The sequence below is a fragment of the Coniophora puteana genome (assembly GCF_000271625.1).
Source record: "Coniophora puteana RWD-64-598 SS2 unplaced genomic scaffold CONPUscaffold_1, whole genome shotgun sequence".
In the NCBI taxonomy this organism is placed as follows: Eukaryota; Fungi; Basidiomycota; class Agaricomycetes; order Boletales; family Coniophoraceae; genus Coniophora; species Coniophora puteana.
The window spans coordinates 2,780,272-2,798,852 of record NW_006913053.1 but is presented as its reverse complement, the minus strand read 5'-3'; the positions used below and the strand labels follow the sequence as shown (position 1 = coordinate 2,798,852).

Sequence of the window (18,581 nt, the reverse complement as noted above, 5' to 3'; positions counted from 1 at the left end):
ACTCACAGTGTGCGAGTACGTGTGAGCTTGGCGGTCGGTGGAAGCAACGAAGCCAAGCGCTGAACATGAATTCGGCGCGAAAGCGTGAGTGCCGCGGAGGTTTTGGCTCTTGGGCGGCATACGGCCCGAGTGGAAGTTCGGAATAGCCGGTGCACACTTGGGGTTATTGTAAGTGCATGGTCCGGCCTCGTCCCAGCGTCGTCTCAGCCTCCCAGGAGCTTATTTGTAAGTATTCCCTCAACATCGACATGGCTCTCGACAGAATCAGACAGCTTGCCTCTCAGCTCACGGGTACCACTCAAGGACTTTCGGCTTTGCGAGCTCGCAACCCCGAAGATGTCGTTATTACCATGGCCATCCGCTCGCCGCTCACGAAGGCCAAGAGGGGTGCTTTGAAGGATACTGGGTATGTGCCGCATATATATATGCATATTCCTCTGACGCTCAGAGCTGCTTCAGAGTAGACGGTCTCTTGCTAGAACTGTTTAAGGTGCAGACAGACACCCAGCTGTTCACTGACACAGGGTATACTAACGATCAGACAGCAAACAATTGCCAACTCCAAGGTCGACCCCGCACTTGTGGGAGACATATGTGTCGGAACCGTGCTTACTCCAGATGCTTGCTATCACGCTCGCGGTGCTTCACTTGCAGCCGGCTTTCCTGAATCAGTCCCTGTGCAGGTCATGAACCGGTTCTGTTCTAGTGGGCTGATGGCAGCCACTACCATCGCCAACCAGATTCGAGTGGGCCAGATTGAAGTCGGTCTTGCTATCGGTGTCGAGTCGATGTCGCAGAAGTGAGTGTACATTGCCGTCTTCTTATTCTGTCCTTACGAATGTGTATATGCAGCCCTGACAATGGCGGACCCGCCCAGTGCGAAGCGGTCACGGCTAATCCTGCATCGAAAGACTGTTTGATGCCAATGGGATGGACGAGTGAGAATGTCGCAAAGGAGTTCTCTGTCTCTCGCGAGATCATGGACGAGTTCTCAGCAATGTCATATCAACGTGCCGAGGTAGCGCAGAAAGAAGGCCGGTTCAAGAAGGAGATCGTGCCGTTCACAGTTGACGTCACGGATCCCAAGACGGGTGAGAAGCGGCGCGTCACTGTCGACCAGGACGACGGAATTCGATATGGAACGACGCAGGAGTCGCTGTCGAAGATCCGGGCAGCGTTTCCTCAGTGGCAGCCGTCTTGCACCACGGGAGGGAACGCCAGCCAAATCACGGATGGCGCTGCAGCTGTTATGATGATGACGCGAAGAAAGGCTGAGCAACTTGGACTGCCGATCATGGGCAAATTCGTTACCACTACCGTTACAGGTACGAGAATGGTTGCTATCCTTGTCCGCTCTTGATGCTAAGGCGCGTGGTATCAGGTGTTGTGCCCCGGGTGATGGGAATTGGGCCGGCATACGCGATTCCCATGCTGCTTGAGAAAGCGGGGATCAGCCAGGACGACGTGGACATGTACGAGGTGAGCACAAGGCAACCCTACGAGTTGCGGTGGAAGCTAAGACATGCACCGAAATGGCAGATCAATGAAGCGTTCGCGTCACAGTACGTCTATTGCATCAAGGCGCTGGGTCTAAGCCCCGAAAAGGTGAACGTAAACGGCGGAGCGATTGCGTTTGGTCATCCGTTAGATAAGTCCGGTCTAAATTTACCACGTGCGGACGTCAGTACTGACGATGCGAGTTTACGCTGCACCGGTGTGCGCCAGATTGTTACTGGCCTGCACGAGATGGAGCGCAGAGGGGCCAAGGTAAGCATGATGCTTGCGAGGATCTTCCAGGGCGTGTGGCTGAAACAATGTGTGCAGGTGCTGGTGACATCCATGTGTATCGGCACGGGCATGGGCGCCGCCGGACTTTTTGTGCGCGACTGAGGCATGGGATTGGTGGACGGGAGGGATGGAACTATTTCTGATCTACTCACTCCTACTCAACAGTCTATTTTTGTCAACCTGTTATAAAAATAGGACAGACGGCCTCGAAGTGTTGCTGGCCGGGATGCCGTATCAAGGAATTAATGGTCCGACGGCTACAAAACGGAAGGCCTGCCTTGTCTGAGGTGTTAGTTACCCATTCCCCCACTCTGGATGCGTTGACGCCCCCATAGCCTCAATTTCCTCAGCTTTCCCTCTGTCCTAGCTTGCCAGTCCCACTCTCGCCTCTCTTTTATAAACAGACGTTCCTCATTCACTCGCAGCGATGGCTGCCAACTACAACTCCGTGCCTCCCACTTCTCCTTACGGGTCTGGAGACCCTTACTACAATGAGTCCTCGGGATATATAACACCCCATAATCCACCCAAGAAAAAGACCAGCGGCTGGATTAAGTTTGGCATACCAGTTGCTCTAATTATCATCGCTGCTGCTGTGGTAGGTGGTGTCCTTGGTAGCCGTGCTGCCCGCAACAAGAGCAGCGCCTCTAGCGATGCTGCGGCTGCCGCCTCCGCTTCTAGCGTGAAGAAAGATATTGGTATCTTTGCCACAGGCACAGACAGTCTTTATGGTCTGCCACTATACCCTTCCACTGTAAGTAGAATGATATTTCCTCACATTTCTCGCAGTTTGCTCAAGGCTGAATTCATTCAGACGAATTCGGCTGCCTATTCTTCTCCCACTTTCGTCTCCACAACGGATTCATCGCTCGCCTGGCCACAGGACTCTTTCCAGCCTTCAAATCCGAGCATCACTGCTGTTCGCCCTGACAGACCCCGTCTGATTGCCCCCGCTTACAAGTGGGCGGCCCTCCCCAATCTTATTGCCAATGACCCATACATGACGTTCTGGAACCAGACCATCTTCATGAACGCTACGATTTGGTACAACGCTGACCCAGTACCGTACATCTATGATGGAGGCAATGGTATCCTGGACCCTGCTCGTCAAGTCAAGCAGCGCATCAAGGCATTCTCGTACTGCTACCGCGTGACCAACGACACCAAGTGGCTTGATAGAACTTGGGTTGAGCTGCAGGTATGCCCGATGACGTCATAGACGTTGAGATAGCTGCCTCACCTTGCTTTCAGAATTCTGCCGGTAATCTGACGGGTGGTTGGGGCCCCGACAACTCAACTAAATGGAACCCCGTCCATTTCCTTGATACTGCCGAGTTGACCAATGCATATGCCATTGCCTATGACTGGCTCTACGACTCTTGGTCCGATGATCAGAAGTCAGCCATCATGTGGACTATGATCACCTACGGCCTCAACGCTGGTGCTATTGGTTATTCCGACAACGACCCCATGTACTACGGGTGGTGGACCACCAATACGCAAGGCAACTGGAACTGTGTCTGCAATGACGGCTTGACCCTGGGTTCCCTTGCTATCCTCAACGACGACCCTACTGGTGTCGCTGAACAGCTTCTCGCTCAGACAATTCCCAACGCCCTGGCCAACTGTGTTCAGGCGACTTCCAGCGACGGTACCTGGTCGGAAACGCCTGACTACTGGTACTTTGGTAGCACCGGTCACGCCGAACTTGCCGCCGGTGTTGTCTCCGCCACGGGCTCGGACCTTGGGCTGCTCTCGTCGAACCCGAACCTGTACCTGAGCGGCCTGTTCCACATGTATGTTACGGGACCCGGGTCGCTGTTCCACTACGGCGACAACGGAGTGAACAGGTACACGGCCACGGCGAACGCGCTCATGTACTACGGCCTGATGTACGGCAAGCCCGAGTATCAGCTGTTCCAGCGCGACCAGACGGATGCCCCCGACCCTTGGAATATGTTCTGGTACAATCCCACCGTGTCAGGCGCATTCTGGGACGATCTTCCTCTCGATCATTACTTCAGCAACAGCATCGATCAGTGGGCCTCGATGAGATCCAGCTGGGCCGACGAGAATGCTCTGTACGTTGGTATCAAGGCCGGCACTCTCCAGGGTCACCAAACTCACAACGATCTCGACGTTGGCGACTTTGTGGTCGATGCCTTGGGCACTCGCTGGTTCGGAGAGCTTGGAGACGAGAACTACCTGGTCCCTGGTTACTTTACCAGTGACGCTCAGGATGCTCAGCGGTGGTTGTACTACCGCAAGCGTACCGAGGGCCAGAACACTATTATGATTGACGCGGGGAACCAGAATGTCGAGGCAGCTCCGACGGTGACGTTTGACACCACCAACACCACGCAGGGCTCTACCACTGTCGCGGACATTTCCAGCGATTCGACTGCTTACTTTGTTGGTGACCTTACGAGCGCCTACTTCAACACGTACGTGATACGTTAGAGTGACCATGGTTGCATCCATACTGACTTGGTGTCGACTGTAGGACATCTTTGAAGCGTGGTATTCGGATGATCAACGGACGTAAGCAGGTGCTCGTGCAGGACGAGATCAATGCGCAAGCTTCGGTGATGTGGCGCGCTCACACCAACGCCACGGTCACCCTCTCGAACAACAACCAAACTGCGACTCTGCAAATCGGAGACGCGCAGATGGTCGTCGAGCTGCAGAACGCGCCCTCTGGTGCCGCGTTCTCCACGATGGCGGCCGTTCGTCTGCCCACAGACCCGCCTCTCCCGGCTGGCGGCTCGGACTTGCCGAACGACGGAGTGACGGTGCTTGCTATTAGTCTGCCGGAGGGTTCGTACACGCTGGAGGTGTTGATGAGTCCGCAGTGGCCTGGGATGTCGTCGAGCTCGTATGCGAGCCCTAGCTCTGTGGCGCTGGACAGCTGGTCGTTGACGAGCCACCCTTGAACTTCATCCAACTTCTTGCTATTCGACTTGAATTTCTTTCTACTATACTGGAACATGGATTCTTTTTATACGGTTCTGTTTTCGACGATTAGCGGACGTTGTGTTGCTTGTTTTAGGATAGCATAGCTAATGAGCTGTAGTGGAGCGATGCGACGATGTGAATTGATGAGTGCGAGTGAGTGAATTGAAGCCGAGACTGGGCTACGGGGTGCCAAGGAGACAGGTGATGGTATATTTGGACGAGGGGCGATCTCGCTTGTTTTGCAATATCGAAGCACTGAGAGACAAGGACTGCGGATCGGGACCTGGATGTCCTAACAAGCCACTCTCTTTCCCCTTCGTATTCATAGATACCCGCTTCGAGAATTCACCCTCCCATTTCACTTTCTTTTCTCCCTTGGTCAGTTCTAGTCTCATATCCTCTGCTACTTCCTGACCCGTGACTGTCAAATAGCCGTCTTCCTGCGGCCAGAAATGCGTACCAAGCTCAAGCCCACGCTCCTTCTCTATGTCTCTCTCATTCTTGCCTGCGTCGCCATCGTCGACGCCAACTCCTTCGACACACACAGACGCGACCACCGTTTGATCAAAATGCGCGCTCCCGCTGAGTTCGCTCGCGGCCTGCTTGGTCTCGGTGATAATAATCCTACCTCTTCCTCCTCTGCAGACTCTGCTTCTGCCTCGCCCTCCTCTTCTGCATCGGCGACGGATTCAGCGGCCTCATCGTCTGCATCGAGCTCCGTTGCTAGTGCCTCTGGCTCTCAGTCGTTAACAGGCACATCATCCGTGAGTCTCCCCACGGTCTCGCGTCGTTATGACGCTTTGCTCATTCTCTTCAGGCGGCTAGCACCACTGGCTCAACAGGTCCCTTGGGAAGCTTAGTGGATGGCCTGCTTCCTACAGTCAGCTCAGCTTCGACGACAGCCTCTTCGACGTCGGCCAGTACGACTTCCACCGCGTCTTCAACTCCTCAGCCGACCTCAGCGCCTCACACCAGCGCCACTCCCGTACAGATAACGAGCAACTCGAATGGATACGTCGTCACAATCACGAGTGACCCCGCTGCTCCGTCTCCTACCACCAACAACGACTCTTCGCAAGGCGCAGCAGCCACCATCACCCACGCCACCTGGATCTCCATCGGAGCCGTGTTTGGTGGCATCATAGGTGTCGCTGTCATCTGGACCATCTTCCGCAAATGGAAGTTCCGCAAGTCTCGCGAGTTCGACGACAGGATGGCCCCCATCGACTGGCTGCCCCCCGACGACAACAGCCACCGCGACTCCGGTCTGCCCGGCTCCTCCCGCCGCTACTCGAACGCGTCGTCCTTCCACTCGGGCAACGCCAACGAGGACAGCGTGCACGGCCACGGCGGGTACGCATCCGCGCAGCACCCGATTCCCGACCACGACTTCACCGCTGGTGCGGCCCACCTCGCGCCCATCGGTGGATACGCCGACCTCGCGCGCGGTGCGAGCCCGCAGCCTCAGATGCACGACCTCCACCGCGGGGTCAGCATGTCGCGGCCCATGCCCACCGCCAGCCCCGCACCGAGCTACCACCCCGGGTACGATCAATACGGCATGCCCGTGCACCACGGCGGGTACTAGTCGCTCCCTCGTTCATACGAAGGCACCCGCTCCCGGAAACGCACCTATTAGTTTTAGTTCTACCCATAGTTTATCCTTTCTTATTTCGCCTGTTCAAGGATTGTCACCGCGCAACGCCTGTTTGAGTGATCAGATATCGATCACGGACTCCACCAGTTTCTTGCTTCGACATTTCTTGATTTGTCCCTTTCTTTGTTCGACTGGGCCGTCTCAATCAATGAGAAACCCTCTTTTGTGGATACCACTTGTGTCGGTCGACTTTTGTTTGTTCCTTTAGAGGCCGCCTCACACTTTGTTCCTCGGTGCCAGGTGCCGCGTGTGCTTTCTCTTATATACCCGTACGTATATCCGTGTTGCAGATACACTTATAAGTACTCGGAATTGACTAGATCACTCGTCGATCGGTACACGTACAACTAAGTGCTATAAGTACTAGTACTACCACTTGTTGAGCCGTCGGATCGTCTGAGCCAGCGTCCGGCCAGGAACGCGACGACGATGGACAAGAGGAGAGACAGGGCGCCTGCCACCCTTCGTTTGTCGCCGAGCGTGCGGCGCAGGATGGAGCGCGGAGCGTTGGTTTGTTGCCCCGGGGAGTCGTCGAGACGGGTGCTGGCGAACAGTGTCTCGAGCCCGGTCGGCTGCTCGGGCGCGAAGAACCGCTGGGGGCGGAGCCACGAGCCCTGTTCTTCTTCGGCATTTGAACGTTGCGCGTGCGTACCCTGTGCTCGCGGATCCGTCGGCTGCCAGTCCATCGCGTCGCTCTCCCGTGCGTTACCAGGACTGTAAGTGGGATCCTGGTCCATCGCGGACTCGACGGCGGGCGCGAGAGACGCGTGCCCGAAGATGGGGTGCGAGGGTGGGACCATGGTCGGTTTGGAAGAGAGGGAGAGCACGGAGAGGTCTGGCTCGAGGCTGCGATGTGACGAGCGTGCGGAGAGGGGGGCAGGTGTCGAGCGTGCGGTCGCGAAGCTGCCGTCGGGGGTGAGGAGGACGGAGGATGCGCGTGAGAGGGGGTTGGAGGTCTGGATGAGGCGTATGGGGGGAGGATGGTCGAGTCGGAGAAAAGCGAGGGATCCGATGATGATCTAATCCATAATGTCAGTGTGTGTGTGACGGAGGTAGGATCGGCTCACTGATAGTTCTAATATTACAGATAACATGAAAAATGAACGACTCTCGAATGTGAGGTGAAAGTAATGTGAGCGTGACTCCGTCGTATCACGCGATGAGAGCAACAGCATGCTGGATGTGAGGATTCTCCATCCCCATGCTAATAGCTGTAGACACTATGGCAAGCTGTCAGAGGTAGAAAAGAGTAGTTATTGCTTGAGCGGCTTACAATATACTGGCGCTTTCCTCGGAGCCTTACATCCCTCCCTTGCAACTGAGCTTTGCGGAATGAATAGTAGGTCGGATCCCACACCGTCCACAGCAACGAGAAGAAGAAATATGATGGCAGTATGGGAAGAACCCGAGCTGCAACCTGTGGTGGTCTAACACCCCAAAGCACTGTCACCCAAGGATGAGCCAAGCGTGGACAGGAAGTGCACATGCCAACACGCACCCGCGATATACCACATCAGAACACCAACAAGGGTAGCCGCCCACAAAGCACCTCGTATTCTCCAGGCGAGGAGGTGCGACCACAGCTTGTCCTTCTCGCGCGCCGCGCTGGAGACCTGCCGCTGCTTGTCCTTGCCCCTCGTCTGTCTCAGCCAGCCCCCGAGAGCCCTTGTCCGCGCCATGTGGTCCTTCTGCTGGATCTCGGCTTCGACGCTGGGCGCGCAGTCCTCGCACACGGGGGGATAGCGTATGTGCAGGGACTCTTTGTACGCGGGGAGCATCTCTAGCCTCCTGGCGTAGTCTGGATGCTGCGAACACGGTAAGAGGCGTGGCTCCAGGAGAGGGAGAGGAGAGGAGAGGACAGACCTGTGGAGAGGGAAGATAATTAGACAGGAGGTTGACGATGAGCATCTGGTTGGTCTGACAGGTGTGGCAGAACGACGTCCTCGTCGTGCCGTAGACAGAGGGCAAGTGGTTCTTGCTTGCAGAGGCTATAATGTCCCCAAGTCAGCGATTTGAAGTTAGCAGGCGAGAGCAGGAGTGTACCTCGCCTCGCGAACGAGTTGGTGTTGAGAGCTTCATCATGCATGGCAGGTTCGTCCGAGACGAGCTCTCCATTCGAGTCATAGCGGTTCCAGCAGTCGCATTGGGGGCATTTGAACGCGCGCGGGTTGGCAGGAGTGGGTGCTGGTATGCTTTGGCAGAAGAAACATACGACGTGGCTCTTGCGACGGAAGAGTGGAGGCATAACCGCGGTGACGGCCCGCGGGAAAGGGAGCAAGTGTTCAAACTATTACTTTGCCGAGTATTGTAATATTAGTACTACTTTCAGTTACCAGCGCCTAGGGGTTGGCGCGTCACACCTCCTTTTCTGCGCGTGGACCATGTCTGTCGCCCCCACACCGTCTGCCTTTCGTGGCCAAGCAATCGTGCAGCCCTCCTACTTTACATCCTCTCTCTATGTGGACCCTCTGACTCAAGACATCAATTCTCTCTGCGACGAATTCGCTCAGCGTTATGCACACGAACAACCCACACAACCGTTCTCGCTCTTCAAAGACGTATGGGACAGTCAAGGCTGGCCGTGGATGCACTTCAAAGTCTTTGATGACAGGACCCGCCATCTTTTCCTTCGGGTGACAATGAGGCTATTCCTCGGTGAGCATCCCGTGTGCTGATGCGACGCGTTTCCCCTGACTGTTTTCCAGACAAGACCGCCAGCTCTGAGCCGCCGCTGCACAAAGCAGTGAGCCTCTTCGGTCTGTACATGTTCTATTCCACCCAACCCAGCTCGTCCGCCCCGCCCATAAAAGCCGTTGATCGACTACCTATCCCGAGCGGTGCTTTCTAGTTCTTCATGCTTTCCCTGGCTGCTGATCACACGCGTTTAGACACCTTCACTTCCCTCCTGACGCTAGATGCCGCTTTCGCCACAGACGGTCTCACACCGCTGCAGCCTTACGTTGTCCACGTTGTCCAGAGCCTAATCGACGCACGCCTCTTCGAGATAGCGCCCCCAAGCCACCTCCACGCGCTGAACCCGCGCACCCTCCCGCGGGAGATCTTCGTCCGGGAGAGCACCCAAGACGAGCCGCCCACCGCCGTCGTCCCCGCCGAGCAGCCGGCGCGCAAGAAACGCGGCCGGCCGTCCAAGCGCGAGATGCTGCGCAAAGCGAAAGAGTCGATAGCGACGCTGGACAAGATGGTCAACGAGCCATCGGGGGTCGCACCTCCTCAGCTCTCGAGGCAGTCTTACGCGTCGCGCAAGGCGATGCTGCTCAGTTCTCTTACTGACCCTTCGGAGGACTCCAGTGGTGAGACTGCGTTGGGGCGCGCGAACGCCGCTGTGCTGGATCGCATGCGCAAGATCGACGAAGAGGCGGCCGCTAAGGGGCTAGAAGTCGGATCGGAAGGTGGAGACAGGACAGGTTTGGGACGCGTTGAACGGGCGGCGGGGCGGGTGGGGGTTGTTTTGGCGGACGGTACTCGTTCAGGTGGCGTTCTCTCCCTGCTAGAGGGCGCTGGCATGGGCGGTCTAGATGAGTGAGTTAGTAGCATGTGGTCTCAGTGGCTGCCTACGTGATGAGCTCGTCATATGCAATATAATTCTAGTGCATACTCATAGTCGAAGATCATGCACCAACCCTTAGTAGCTGGATAAGGAATCTATGACCCATGTAGACGCTTGACTTCGGGGCCGCGTTCTTGAGTCAAGCCGACAGTTGATTCGTGTAGAAAACTAGCTACGTGCCTTGTCAATCCTTACAGACATCAGAACCACTCTTTCATTGTTACCACCATCCATCATGGATCTCTGCACTCCTGCCGGCGCATTGGAATACCTCAAAGAGACACGCTTTGCCTCTCACAAGGCCACCCTTTTGACTGGAGGAACCACCAACTCTGCATACCGGCTTCATCTGAAAGAACCGTATGAAGGCTGCAACACGCTAGTCATGAAGCACACATCGCATGATATCCCGCTTGCAGGGGGCACGCTGATACTTTCCACCGAGCGCCAAGTAAGCCATGAAAGGCAAAGAACGGAAAGCACGTTAGCTGATGACTTCACACAGGATTACGAGGCAGCCGCCTTAAGACTAGCCCACGACAATCTGCCAAAGGATGAGATCGTCACTGTTCCAGCTGTGCATTTCTACGATGAGGACAAGCATGTGCTGATCATGGACGATTGTGGAGAAAATTCCGCTACTTTGAAGCAGCTCTTGATCGACCAGAAGATAACGCCGAAAGCCGCGCAAACGATCGGGAAAGGACTAGGACGGTTCCTGGTCAACCTGCACAACTTGATCAACAAGCCTGGTCTAGATCTCGAGCTTTTCCACAACAATGACACAGGCAGGTCGACCACGGCTATTGTGACGTACGGCAGACTCGAGTCGACGCTCTCTGGGAGCGATGGACTTCCTGCACTAGCGGGTCCGCCACTGTCCATCAAGGACGAAGATATGGATATCGTCCGAGAGGTTGCGGCAAAAAGGATAGAGGATATCAGCTCTGCGAGGGAGGTGATGACGCACGGAGACTTTTGGACGGGCAACGTGGTGGTACACCTGAAAGAAGGCGAGGGCGAGCCTGTCGTCGAGAAGATCCACGTCCTCGACTGGGAACTCGCCAAGACAGGGTTGCGAGCGTTGGACGTGGGGCAGATGTGCGCGGAGCTGCACCTCGTTCAGCTTTTCCATCCAGAGAGCCCTGCGTCAGCGTCCGCCGGGCTGGTGCTGAGCTCGTTCCTCGAGGAGTACAAGCAGAAGGCGGGAGACGTTGATGCTGAGAAACTCGCGAGGGATGTGATGATCGTGGTTGGCACACACATGGTCGTCTGGGTGCCTCGCGTTCCTAGCTGGGGACCCAATGAGCGGACTAGAGGTGTGGTTGAGAAAGGAGTTGAGCACATTGTCGATGCGGCTACAGGTCCTCCGAGTTTGCTGGAAAGTTGTCTTGCACGCCATTTAACCCACTAGCGTGCGTATGTGTAGTGTAGTATAGGTTTGATGTACGAATACTTCAGCAACATTCAGGAAGGCCGGGAGCATGAATGCAAGAAGGATGAAGACATCAATCTATGATAGTGCTCGGAATCTTGTTTGGATAATCTCGAAGCTGAGCTGAAGCGTTTCATGGCGTTTGCTTCTCCAGGGCACAAGGAAGTGAAACCTCTAAGAAGATATGAAAAGGAAGCACTTGATCTTGTTTTACGTCAGTTGACCGAGACTGGATAAGGATTGACCATAGGGAGAAGTGTTATTGATGGATTCATAGCGACGCCAGCGAATGAATCAATTGGATTGGACGGCAGCGGGGGAAAGGAAGCGGCATCAATTGAGTGGGGCGCATCCATCGACTCCAACTGCTTGCAATTGTCTCTCTGTTTCCCTCCTCGGCCCTTACGCTTACGACTGACCCAACACACTCTTTACTTCCTCTCGCTCTTTCTGTCTCTCTCGTTCCATGGCTTCACCCATGGCATCGGGTCCTGATACCCAGCGCCGCCTCTATGCTCAACCAAATGCCCTCTCCTCTACTAGCCTTCTGCCCCCCTCCGCCCGTCCTAACCCAAGCCTGCGGTCCATGCCCAGCAACTCGTCTTTGGTACAGCCTTCCCCGCTTTTTGTAGTCGGCATACATCTAATTCGACCGTATAACATCAGAATGATTCTCCTTATGTTACATCTGCCCGTCAGTCTTACCAGAGTGCGTCCGTAACCGACAAGGTCCGTCGATTCCACCATCTTTAGCCCTTGCCCTCGGTGTACTCATCTCGGTCATCTCGGCCGCCTCTCAAACTTAGTTTTCCCTTGCTGTTGATCCTACATCATGGGGAACGGACGTCTCTCCCAACCAGCCCGAGCCCGACGATTACCTCCATAACCCTGATCCTCGTCGCGACCGCAAGAACGATCGTGGTGGAAATATCTTCACTTACAGGGGTCTCACCAACCTTGGTTGTCTTCTCTTCCTTGTCGTCGTCCTTCTCACCCTTTTGTACGTGTTTGACCTTCAATCTTATGCGCACTACTTATTTTTTTCTGCCGTGGAATAGCGCCGGCTACCCATTGATCTCCTACTTTACCAAACAGGAGCTTTCCAACAATGGTGGCTTCAACTTTGGAGGAATTAATGCTAGTGGACAGGTCAGGCTTAATCAGAGGACTTTTGCTTTTTCACGTAAGCTCATTCGACGCAGATCCCGACCATTCCGAACAACTTCGGGTTGATTGACGTCGACACTCCCTCATCCGCCCACAATTTCAAGTCTTTTAACGACGGCTCTGAATGGGAGCTCGTATTCAGTGACGAGTTTGAGCAAGAGGGCCGGACTTTCTGGCCTGGAGATGACCCGTACTGGGAAGCTCTTGACTTGCATTACTGGCAGGTGAGTTTACCATGATCATCTCGCTTGGCGATGTTACAATTTCTTGGTGTTGTAGACAGATGATCTCGAGTGGTATAGTCCCCAAGCAGTCACCACTAATAACGGTGCTCTCGAAATCACAATGAGTAAGAAGAAGATCAACAATCTCAATTACATGAGTGCTTCCATCTCGACGTGGAACAAGTTCTGTTTCACTGGAGGTCTGGTCTTAGTGTCTGTCAGTCTTCCGGGAAGCAGCTCTGTTAGCGGTGCGGGGTCTCACCTGTTTGGTGCTCGGCATCAACGTACTGATTATATGTTTTACGCAGGTCTCTGGCCTGCTGTCTGGGCCATGGGCAACCTTGGTAAGTAGCACCGATGGTTGTGGCCTAAGTAGACACCAATTTGATGCATTCCAGGTCGTACTGGCTATGGTGCCACTCTGGACGGAATGGTTGGTACCGTTTAGATTAAAGCCCTGAAGGTGCTGATAACTTTTCACAGTGGCCATACAGCTATGATTCCTGTGACGTTGGCACAGTCGCCAACCAGACACATAATGGTGGCCCCCCTGCTGCTTTGAAAAACGGTGATCCGTACAACGGGAACGTTATCTCATACCTTCCTGGTCAGAGGTTGTCTCGCTGCACCTGCCCTGGGGAGAGCCACCCGGGTCCTGTGCACGAAGATGGTACCTTTGTCGGTCGCTCCGCCCCTGAGATCGATATCTTTGAGGCTCAAGTCAGCGGAGGTCCGAATACTGCCGGTCTTTCACAATCAGCCCAGTGGGCGGTAAGCATCCGTTACGCCGTCGCTCGATTTTGGAAGAGGCGCTGAACGCGACTTTCACAGCCGATGAACCACGGATACATCTGGCAGAACACATCGGCGAACTTGAAGATCCCCAACCCTAAATTGACGCAGCAGAACTCTTACACTGGTGGTGTATTTCAGCAGGCTGTCTCTGGTGTTACCAAAGCCAGTGTGTATCTATCTTATGCTTGTGTTTGTCCACATCTGATGAGAAAACAGACGGGAGTTGCTTCACTCAGGAGACCGGCTGCTTCGCCGAGTATGGCATTGAGTACAAGCCCGGATACAGCAACGACAGCGCGGTAAGTAACTCATCATCTTCTCCATTTAATGTATTGGTTTTAAATCGGAATTCGATAGTACATCAGCTGGATTGCGAACAGCCAGGTTGCATGGACCCTGGAGGCAGCAGGCATGGCTGCTGACCCCTTGACTGAGATTAACGACCGACCTATCATGGGAGAGCCTATGGTGAGTGCCACCTGTTGCCACGCAGCGGCTGTGTTGTAAATGACGAGCAGTACATCATCGCGAACCTGGCCATGTCCGAGAACTTCGTCACCGTCGACTACGACAACCTCGTGTTCCCCGCCACTATGCGCATCGACTGGGTTCGCGTGTACCAACCAAAGGGCGCGACCAACGTCGGCTGTGACCCTGAAGATTACCCGACCGCTGCCTATATTGCACAGTAAGTGCCCGCTTTTTTGTACACGAGGGGGTGTAGCTAAGGTGACTCCCACAGATACCCCGAGGCTTATAACAACCCCAACCTCACAACATGGACCGGGGACTACAAGCAACCTATGCCAAAGAACTCGTTCCTTGGGCAGTGTTAATTTATATCATCGTTGTTGTTATTGTTGTTGCTGCTGCTGCTGCTGCTGCTGCTGCTGCTGTTGTTGTTGTTGTTGTTGTTGTTGTTGTTGTTGTTGTTGTTTTCTTTTCTTTTTTCTTCCCATTGGTCACAAACATTTGTTCACTCTGCGGGTTGATGCTGCGCGAGGTGTTTCCTGGAGTTACTTTACCCCTCGGGTTAGTGCTGTTTCGGCGTTGGAATATGGATCTATTGAGGGATGCAATGCTGTATATATTCACTAGCGTTACACAATCAGACTGGTTTTCTGCATTGTTCTTCCCAGTCGCAACAAGTAGTTTCAAGAAAAACTCGCGGTCGAACGCGCGTGTAGACAAGTGGGTTCAAAAAATTGGTACATAGTATTCGAGCCTGATATCTACCTCAAATGCCCTCGTGAAAGATGGTAAAGTGTATAGTGGGGTGGAATCTAGTACTATTGAAATTACTGCTGAGCTTCCGCAATAGACTGTAACTTTGTCAATATCCGTTCCAGTGTAATCACGCCTCCAGCCGTCAGCCGAGGGACCGCAAGATCGGCATCTGCCTCTGTGACTTCGGCTTTCGTCTTGCTCTTCTCGATCAGAGCACGTGCGCTGCTGAGGACTTTCTTCAGCCGGCCGTTCGTGTAGTAGAGCCATTTGATCTCCGTCTCCAGGTCGCCGAGAGGAACCTCGAGGGCGCGGCGCACGAAGCCACGAGAGAGCACATAGGCCTTCTCGCTGTACAGGCGGCTGGCAATGCCGTTAGGCGGTGATATGATCTACGCAACGTCACGGGCGACATACCTGTTCACGATGCCCTCTTCTGTACCTCGCAGCTTCTCGTAGGCAGGCTCACAGAACCAGCTGAGATATATATGTGAGATCGCCTTCTGGTGCAGGCAAACATGAGACCTACGGTTCTTTGACGAGGACCAGTCCTTGAATGGAGATGAACGCCTGGAGAAGCGAAGACCGCGCGGCGCTCCACGTCTCGTTGCGGTCGCCCGACCATGTCCCTAGAATAGACAAGCACACTTTGCCCTCTTCATATAGATTACTATGATCATTATCATATTAGGTCAACGTCTTACCCTAGGTTTGAACGAAGACGACTTACGGGTTAACTATCAAAGCAGATGTCGCATGTAAGAATAGTCATGTCCGACGAACTCAAGGCTGATGTACGTACCACGCCCATTTCCGTTCGTCCAGCTGAGGAAGTGTGCTATCGGGGGACTGTGAGGGAAATTCGCGTCGAGCATCCAATCGATGACGAAGGGTGCGTCTTCATAGGGGGTGTTCTCCGGACCGATGATGAGACATCTCAGGAGATCGCTCCGGTCCTCGTATGTCCGAACTATGATCGACTCTGCAATACGCGTCAAAATTATATGAGATCGCATCGAATTGGACAAAAAAGCGGCATACCAGGTAGGCTACTCGTGAGAGCACGGTATTCTTTGTTCAGACGAGGGTGGAATGCCTTCGACGGTTGGGCAGTAGGTGTGCCGTAGAATGCATGGTCGGGAGGGGCGGAGGGCAGAATGGCAAAACGCTGCCAGGCTTCATCGTCACTGTCCAAATTCACAGTGGCACCTGCGCTTCCGTTTGCATGACTGTCAGCTGGTGGCAATAGGGAACCGTTCATAGACGAGCCAGCAGGAACAGGGGAGGAATCTGACAAGCTTGGGGTAGCTTGCCGCATGGGCGTATCCACGGCCATGTTAGCTGAATCCGTATCAATTGGCACCAGTGGAGGGATTGGTTCATCGCCTTCCAAGGATCCGTCAACATCCATAGCACCGTCCTCGTCATCCTCCCAATCATCCTCGTCGTCAGCATGTTCATGAAGTGCCCATTCCCCGTTTTCGTCCCTAGTCCAAACAGGACCCTCTTCCTCGTAGGATTCGTGGTCTTCCGACATGTCATCCCAATCTTCTTCCTCAAATTGATCAATGCTATCATAAAGCTTCGTCAACCGTTGCAGAGGGTAAACTTCCACTTCGGAGTTTGGGTGTCGCACTTCCACCATTCCGTCCATCCGTAACTTGGAAGTTGTAAGTTTCTTACGTTTACGAGATCTAGCAAAGGTTAGCTCACCCCGACAACCTCGCCTATCCATGTTAGAGACTTGTCGTCCTTAGACACTTTGCGCAGGTTGTGTTCGCCACTGGAAGGATCACGATGTGCCACAAGACCCACACCCAGGTCTGCCATCTCACGTCGCCAGCCAAGCAGATCACCGTCGGCGCCCAAGAGGTCTTCTTTAACCCAGGCTTCAATTTCACCTATTCGAGGTACGGTTGGGTACGCGGCGCCGTTCGTTGTGCCTTCAGCATGAATAAACACTGTATCGCATCGCCGAACTCCTACACCAAAAGCATGCGGATGGTTCGTGATTGCCCAGTCGCCATTGCCATTCGGATCAAGTTCAAGGACAGAAGTGTCTTCAACAGCGCCTGTATCTGTGAACATAACTTTGGCAACTCGGTCTGCAGAGTTCACGGTCTGGACAACGGCAGCTCGCTTTTGATCCTCTCCTTTCCAGATGACATGGTCGCCTGGCCTGGCATGGCATGAGATACAACTCCATGAATATACTTAGTGGTAAGCCTTACCAACAATCATACTCATCAGGATTGAGGTATGGGATGAGATCGATGGAAGTGAGCGTCTCCTTCTCACCGTCCTGCCAAAGAACGGTAACCTTTGTTTGAGTTTCCTTCACGGACAAAGTCCGGACCCGGATGGGAGGGTCGTGGCTGTTCTGTGTGGCATGCGTAGTAACCGGGACGGTGACATCTGCCTTGGTTCGCACTCTGTCGCCAACCCGAATGTCATCTGATCGGCGAGGAATGAAGGACAGTTTGGACAATTGCTCTCCGTGCCAGAACCGGTTTGGTCGTTGCTTCGTCTGTGCAACTGCGGAATGGAGCTAATCAAACGGATAAGTATTGTGCTGTGGCGGGATAGCAAGCACGGACACTTTGATTGAGAGCCAGCCAGCAAACAGCTACGACAGTATGCTTCACTGCGAGAACAGTATCATTGCAGGTCGGCTGAGGAGTGTTAGCGAAGGGATTTCCACCGCCCATATGCAGACGGTAGGTTAGGTGGTGGGTTAATATGTCCTGTTTCGAGCCGTCAGTGGAAGTTCGCATGTCAAACTTGTCACGTACATGCCCTCTGTCCCCCACAGATAGACGAGAACCTATCTCAGGCACGCGAACCAGAGTGCCGGAGGCTTCCACGATACATTCGTCAAACAACTACTGGAGTTATTTATATACCGGCTGCGATGACTAGTGGGACGAACCTCGGTCACCTGCCCTACCCAATCATCATATAAGACATATTGGCCAACATCTACGTCGACATCGTGCTCGAGGTCCTTGATGTTGACCCAGCTCTGAACAGGAACGTTGCTGATGGCATGGGCCAAGGAAGCCATAACGTCGATACTTGTGACAACGCCAGAGCGAACATCATCGACGCTGCGCTTGCAATAATCTCCTGGTTGAAAGGAGCGGTCGACGAGGGTGAAATGAGACTCTGGGAGGATCTCGCGAAGACCGGTGGGGAAGAAGGATACACCAACTTCACCCTGGTTTAGCGGTCGCATGAGAGGATCATCCAAAGGGCTGACAGGAGCTATGTCTTCTGCATCGTGCCAACATCTCTACAGGAAACGTCAGAGATCATCCAAGAGAAGTTGTCAGAATGCAGACGACTGACAAGCACGATACCATAAGTGTGAGGAGGGTTCACGAGACGAACGACATCTTCCTGGTAGAACTAAAAGGTGATCAGCAAGACGCGAGCGCGAGGTTAAGACAGATAAGACCAACTTTAGTGGAGGAGGGTCTTGGGCCTTTGCTGGCAGGCATTGGCTTTAATGAAGTTGCCGACGTTTGACCTGGATGGCAGTTTGCCTGAGAAGAGCAGAAGAAAGAAGTTCAAGACGGATGGGGACCGTGGCCTCGGGAGTCGGTGCTCGGGCGATCGGACAAATTAATGTCACTGTCAAGCTGACTAGCGCGACTACTCCTAACCTAATCCCTGCTACTACATAATCACTAGTAATCTTGTTGTTATTCTCGCAAAAAGTACCTTTTGTATGCCGTCAATGCTTTCAGTACAAAAGCCGCGTGAATA

The 18,581-nt window shown here is 54.0% G+C and overlaps 8 protein-coding genes across 8 annotated transcripts; 6 read left to right on the top strand and 2 right to left on the bottom strand.

The window, feature by feature from the left end:
- The first annotated feature begins 244 nt into the window (after positions 1 to 244).
- Positions 245 to 2,024, top strand: CONPUDRAFT_115658 (thiolase). The gene is made up of 8 exons (XM_007765350.1): positions 245 to 406; positions 460 to 490; positions 546 to 799; positions 853 to 1,325; positions 1,382 to 1,479; positions 1,540 to 1,648; positions 1,706 to 1,767; positions 1,825 to 2,024. Exons 1-8 carry the CDS (start codon positions 249 to 251, stop codon positions 1,888 to 1,890), a joined length of 1,251 nt encoding a protein of 416 aa, XP_007763540.1. The 5' UTR covers positions 245 to 248; the 3' UTR covers positions 1,891 to 2,024.
- A 75-nt stretch (positions 2,025 to 2,099) lies between these two features.
- CONPUDRAFT_161502 (uncharacterized protein) lies at positions 2,100 to 4,895 on the top strand. Its single transcript, XM_007765349.1, has 4 exons — positions 2,100 to 2,542; positions 2,603 to 2,986; positions 3,040 to 4,232; positions 4,292 to 4,895. The coding sequence occupies exons 1-4, from the start codon at positions 2,216 to 2,218 to the stop codon at positions 4,719 to 4,721; spliced, it is 2,334 nt and encodes a 777-aa protein (XP_007763539.1). The 5' UTR covers positions 2,100 to 2,215; the 3' UTR covers positions 4,722 to 4,895.
- A 300-nt stretch (positions 4,896 to 5,195) lies between these two features.
- Positions 5,196 to 6,331, top strand: CONPUDRAFT_86804 (uncharacterized protein; the record flags this gene model as incomplete). The annotated part of the gene is made up of 2 exons (XM_007765301.1): positions 5,196 to 5,507; positions 5,561 to 6,331. 2 exons carry the CDS (start codon positions 5,196 to 5,198, stop codon positions 6,329 to 6,331), a joined length of 1,083 nt encoding a protein of 360 aa, XP_007763491.1.
- A 416-nt stretch (positions 6,332 to 6,747) lies between these two features.
- Positions 6,748 to 8,645, bottom strand: CONPUDRAFT_161500 (uncharacterized protein; the record flags this gene model as incomplete). Its single annotated transcript, XM_007765348.1, has 6 exons — positions 6,748 to 7,419; positions 7,468 to 7,620; positions 7,674 to 7,843; positions 7,899 to 8,205; positions 8,264 to 8,388; positions 8,444 to 8,645. 6 exons carry the CDS (start codon positions 8,643 to 8,645, stop codon positions 6,748 to 6,750), a joined length of 1,629 nt encoding a protein of 542 aa, XP_007763538.1.
- A 136-nt stretch (positions 8,646 to 8,781) lies between these two features.
- Positions 8,782 to 10,038, top strand: CONPUDRAFT_161499 (uncharacterized protein; the record flags this gene model as incomplete). Its single annotated transcript, XM_007765347.1, has 3 exons — positions 8,782 to 9,055; positions 9,106 to 9,237; positions 9,289 to 10,038. 3 exons carry the CDS (start codon positions 8,782 to 8,784, stop codon positions 9,942 to 9,944), a joined length of 1,062 nt encoding a protein of 353 aa, XP_007763537.1. The 3' UTR covers positions 9,945 to 10,038.
- Positions 10,039 to 10,174: 136 nt separating this feature from the next.
- On the top strand, positions 10,175 to 11,497 carry CONPUDRAFT_161498 (uncharacterized protein). The gene is made up of 2 exons (XM_007765346.1): positions 10,175 to 10,419; positions 10,474 to 11,497. The coding sequence occupies exons 1-2, from the start codon at positions 10,204 to 10,206 to the stop codon at positions 11,380 to 11,382; spliced, it is 1,125 nt and encodes a 374-aa protein (XP_007763536.1). The 5' UTR covers positions 10,175 to 10,203; the 3' UTR covers positions 11,383 to 11,497.
- Positions 11,498 to 11,881: 384 nt separating this feature from the next.
- CONPUDRAFT_86801 (glycoside hydrolase family 16 protein) lies at positions 11,882 to 14,425 on the top strand (the record flags this gene model as incomplete). Its single annotated transcript, XM_007765299.1, has 14 exons — positions 11,882 to 12,010; positions 12,070 to 12,132; positions 12,210 to 12,403; positions 12,462 to 12,552; positions 12,606 to 12,794; positions 12,850 to 13,042; positions 13,103 to 13,138; positions 13,193 to 13,227; positions 13,278 to 13,565; positions 13,626 to 13,755; positions 13,806 to 13,888; positions 13,947 to 14,057; positions 14,108 to 14,277; positions 14,332 to 14,425. The coding sequence occupies 14 exons, from the start codon at positions 11,882 to 11,884 to the stop codon at positions 14,423 to 14,425; spliced, it is 1,806 nt and encodes a 601-aa protein (XP_007763489.1).
- Positions 14,327 to 18,360, bottom strand: CONPUDRAFT_161497 (uncharacterized protein). Its single transcript, XM_007765344.1, has 13 exons — positions 18,275 to 18,360; positions 18,162 to 18,221; positions 17,743 to 18,105; positions 17,606 to 17,695; positions 17,411 to 17,557; positions 17,045 to 17,361; positions 16,527 to 16,992; positions 15,855 to 16,473; positions 15,616 to 15,795; positions 15,544 to 15,550; positions 15,343 to 15,483; positions 15,231 to 15,290; positions 14,327 to 15,176 (listed from the first exon to the last, which is right to left on the bottom strand). Exons 1-13 carry the CDS (start codon positions 18,311 to 18,313, stop codon positions 14,888 to 14,890), a joined length of 2,778 nt encoding a protein of 925 aa, XP_007763534.1. The 5' UTR covers positions 18,314 to 18,360; the 3' UTR covers positions 14,327 to 14,887.
- Positions 18,361 to 18,581: the final 221 nt, after the last annotated feature.

Bases quoted from the DNA above. Each gene is read 5' to 3' on its own strand.
- CONPUDRAFT_161497 (XM_007765344.1), bottom strand. From the start codon at position 18,313: ATGCCTGCCAGCAAAGGCCCAAGACCCTCCTCCACTAAA. The intron at 17,362-17,410 runs GTCCGTGCTTGC...CCGTTTGATTAG, and splicing joins GGCTGGCTCTCAATCAAAGT to CTCCATTCCGCAGTTGCACA. The intron at 16,993-17,044 runs GTAAGGCTTACC...ATGCCATGCCAG, and splicing joins CCTGATGAGTATGATTGTTG to GCCAGGCGACCATGTCATCT.
- CONPUDRAFT_161502 (XM_007765349.1), top strand. From the start codon at position 2,216: ATGGCTGCCAACTACAACTCCGTGCCTCCCACTTCTCCTTACGGGTCT. The intron at 2,987-3,039 runs GTATGCCCGATG...CCTTGCTTTCAG, and splicing joins GAACTTGGGTTGAGCTGCAG to AATTCTGCCGGTAATCTGAC. The intron at 4,233-4,291 runs GTACGTGATACG...TGTCGACTGTAG, and splicing joins ACGAGCGCCTACTTCAACAC to GACATCTTTGAAGCGTGGTA.
- CONPUDRAFT_161498 (XM_007765346.1), top strand. From the start codon at position 10,204: ATGGATCTCTGCACTCCTGCCGGCGCATTGGAATACCTCAAAGAGACA. The intron at 10,420-10,473 runs GTAAGCCATGAA...GACTTCACACAG, and splicing joins TACTTTCCACCGAGCGCCAA to GATTACGAGGCAGCCGCCTT.
- CONPUDRAFT_115658 (XM_007765350.1), top strand. From the start codon at position 249: ATGGCTCTCGACAGAATCAGACAGCTTGCCTCTCAGCTCACGGGTACC. The intron at 491-545 runs GTGCAGACAGAC...ACGATCAGACAG, and splicing joins TCTTGCTAGAACTGTTTAAG to CAAACAATTGCCAACTCCAA. The intron at 1,480-1,539 runs GTGAGCACAAGG...CCGAAATGGCAG, and splicing joins ACGACGTGGACATGTACGAG to ATCAATGAAGCGTTCGCGTC.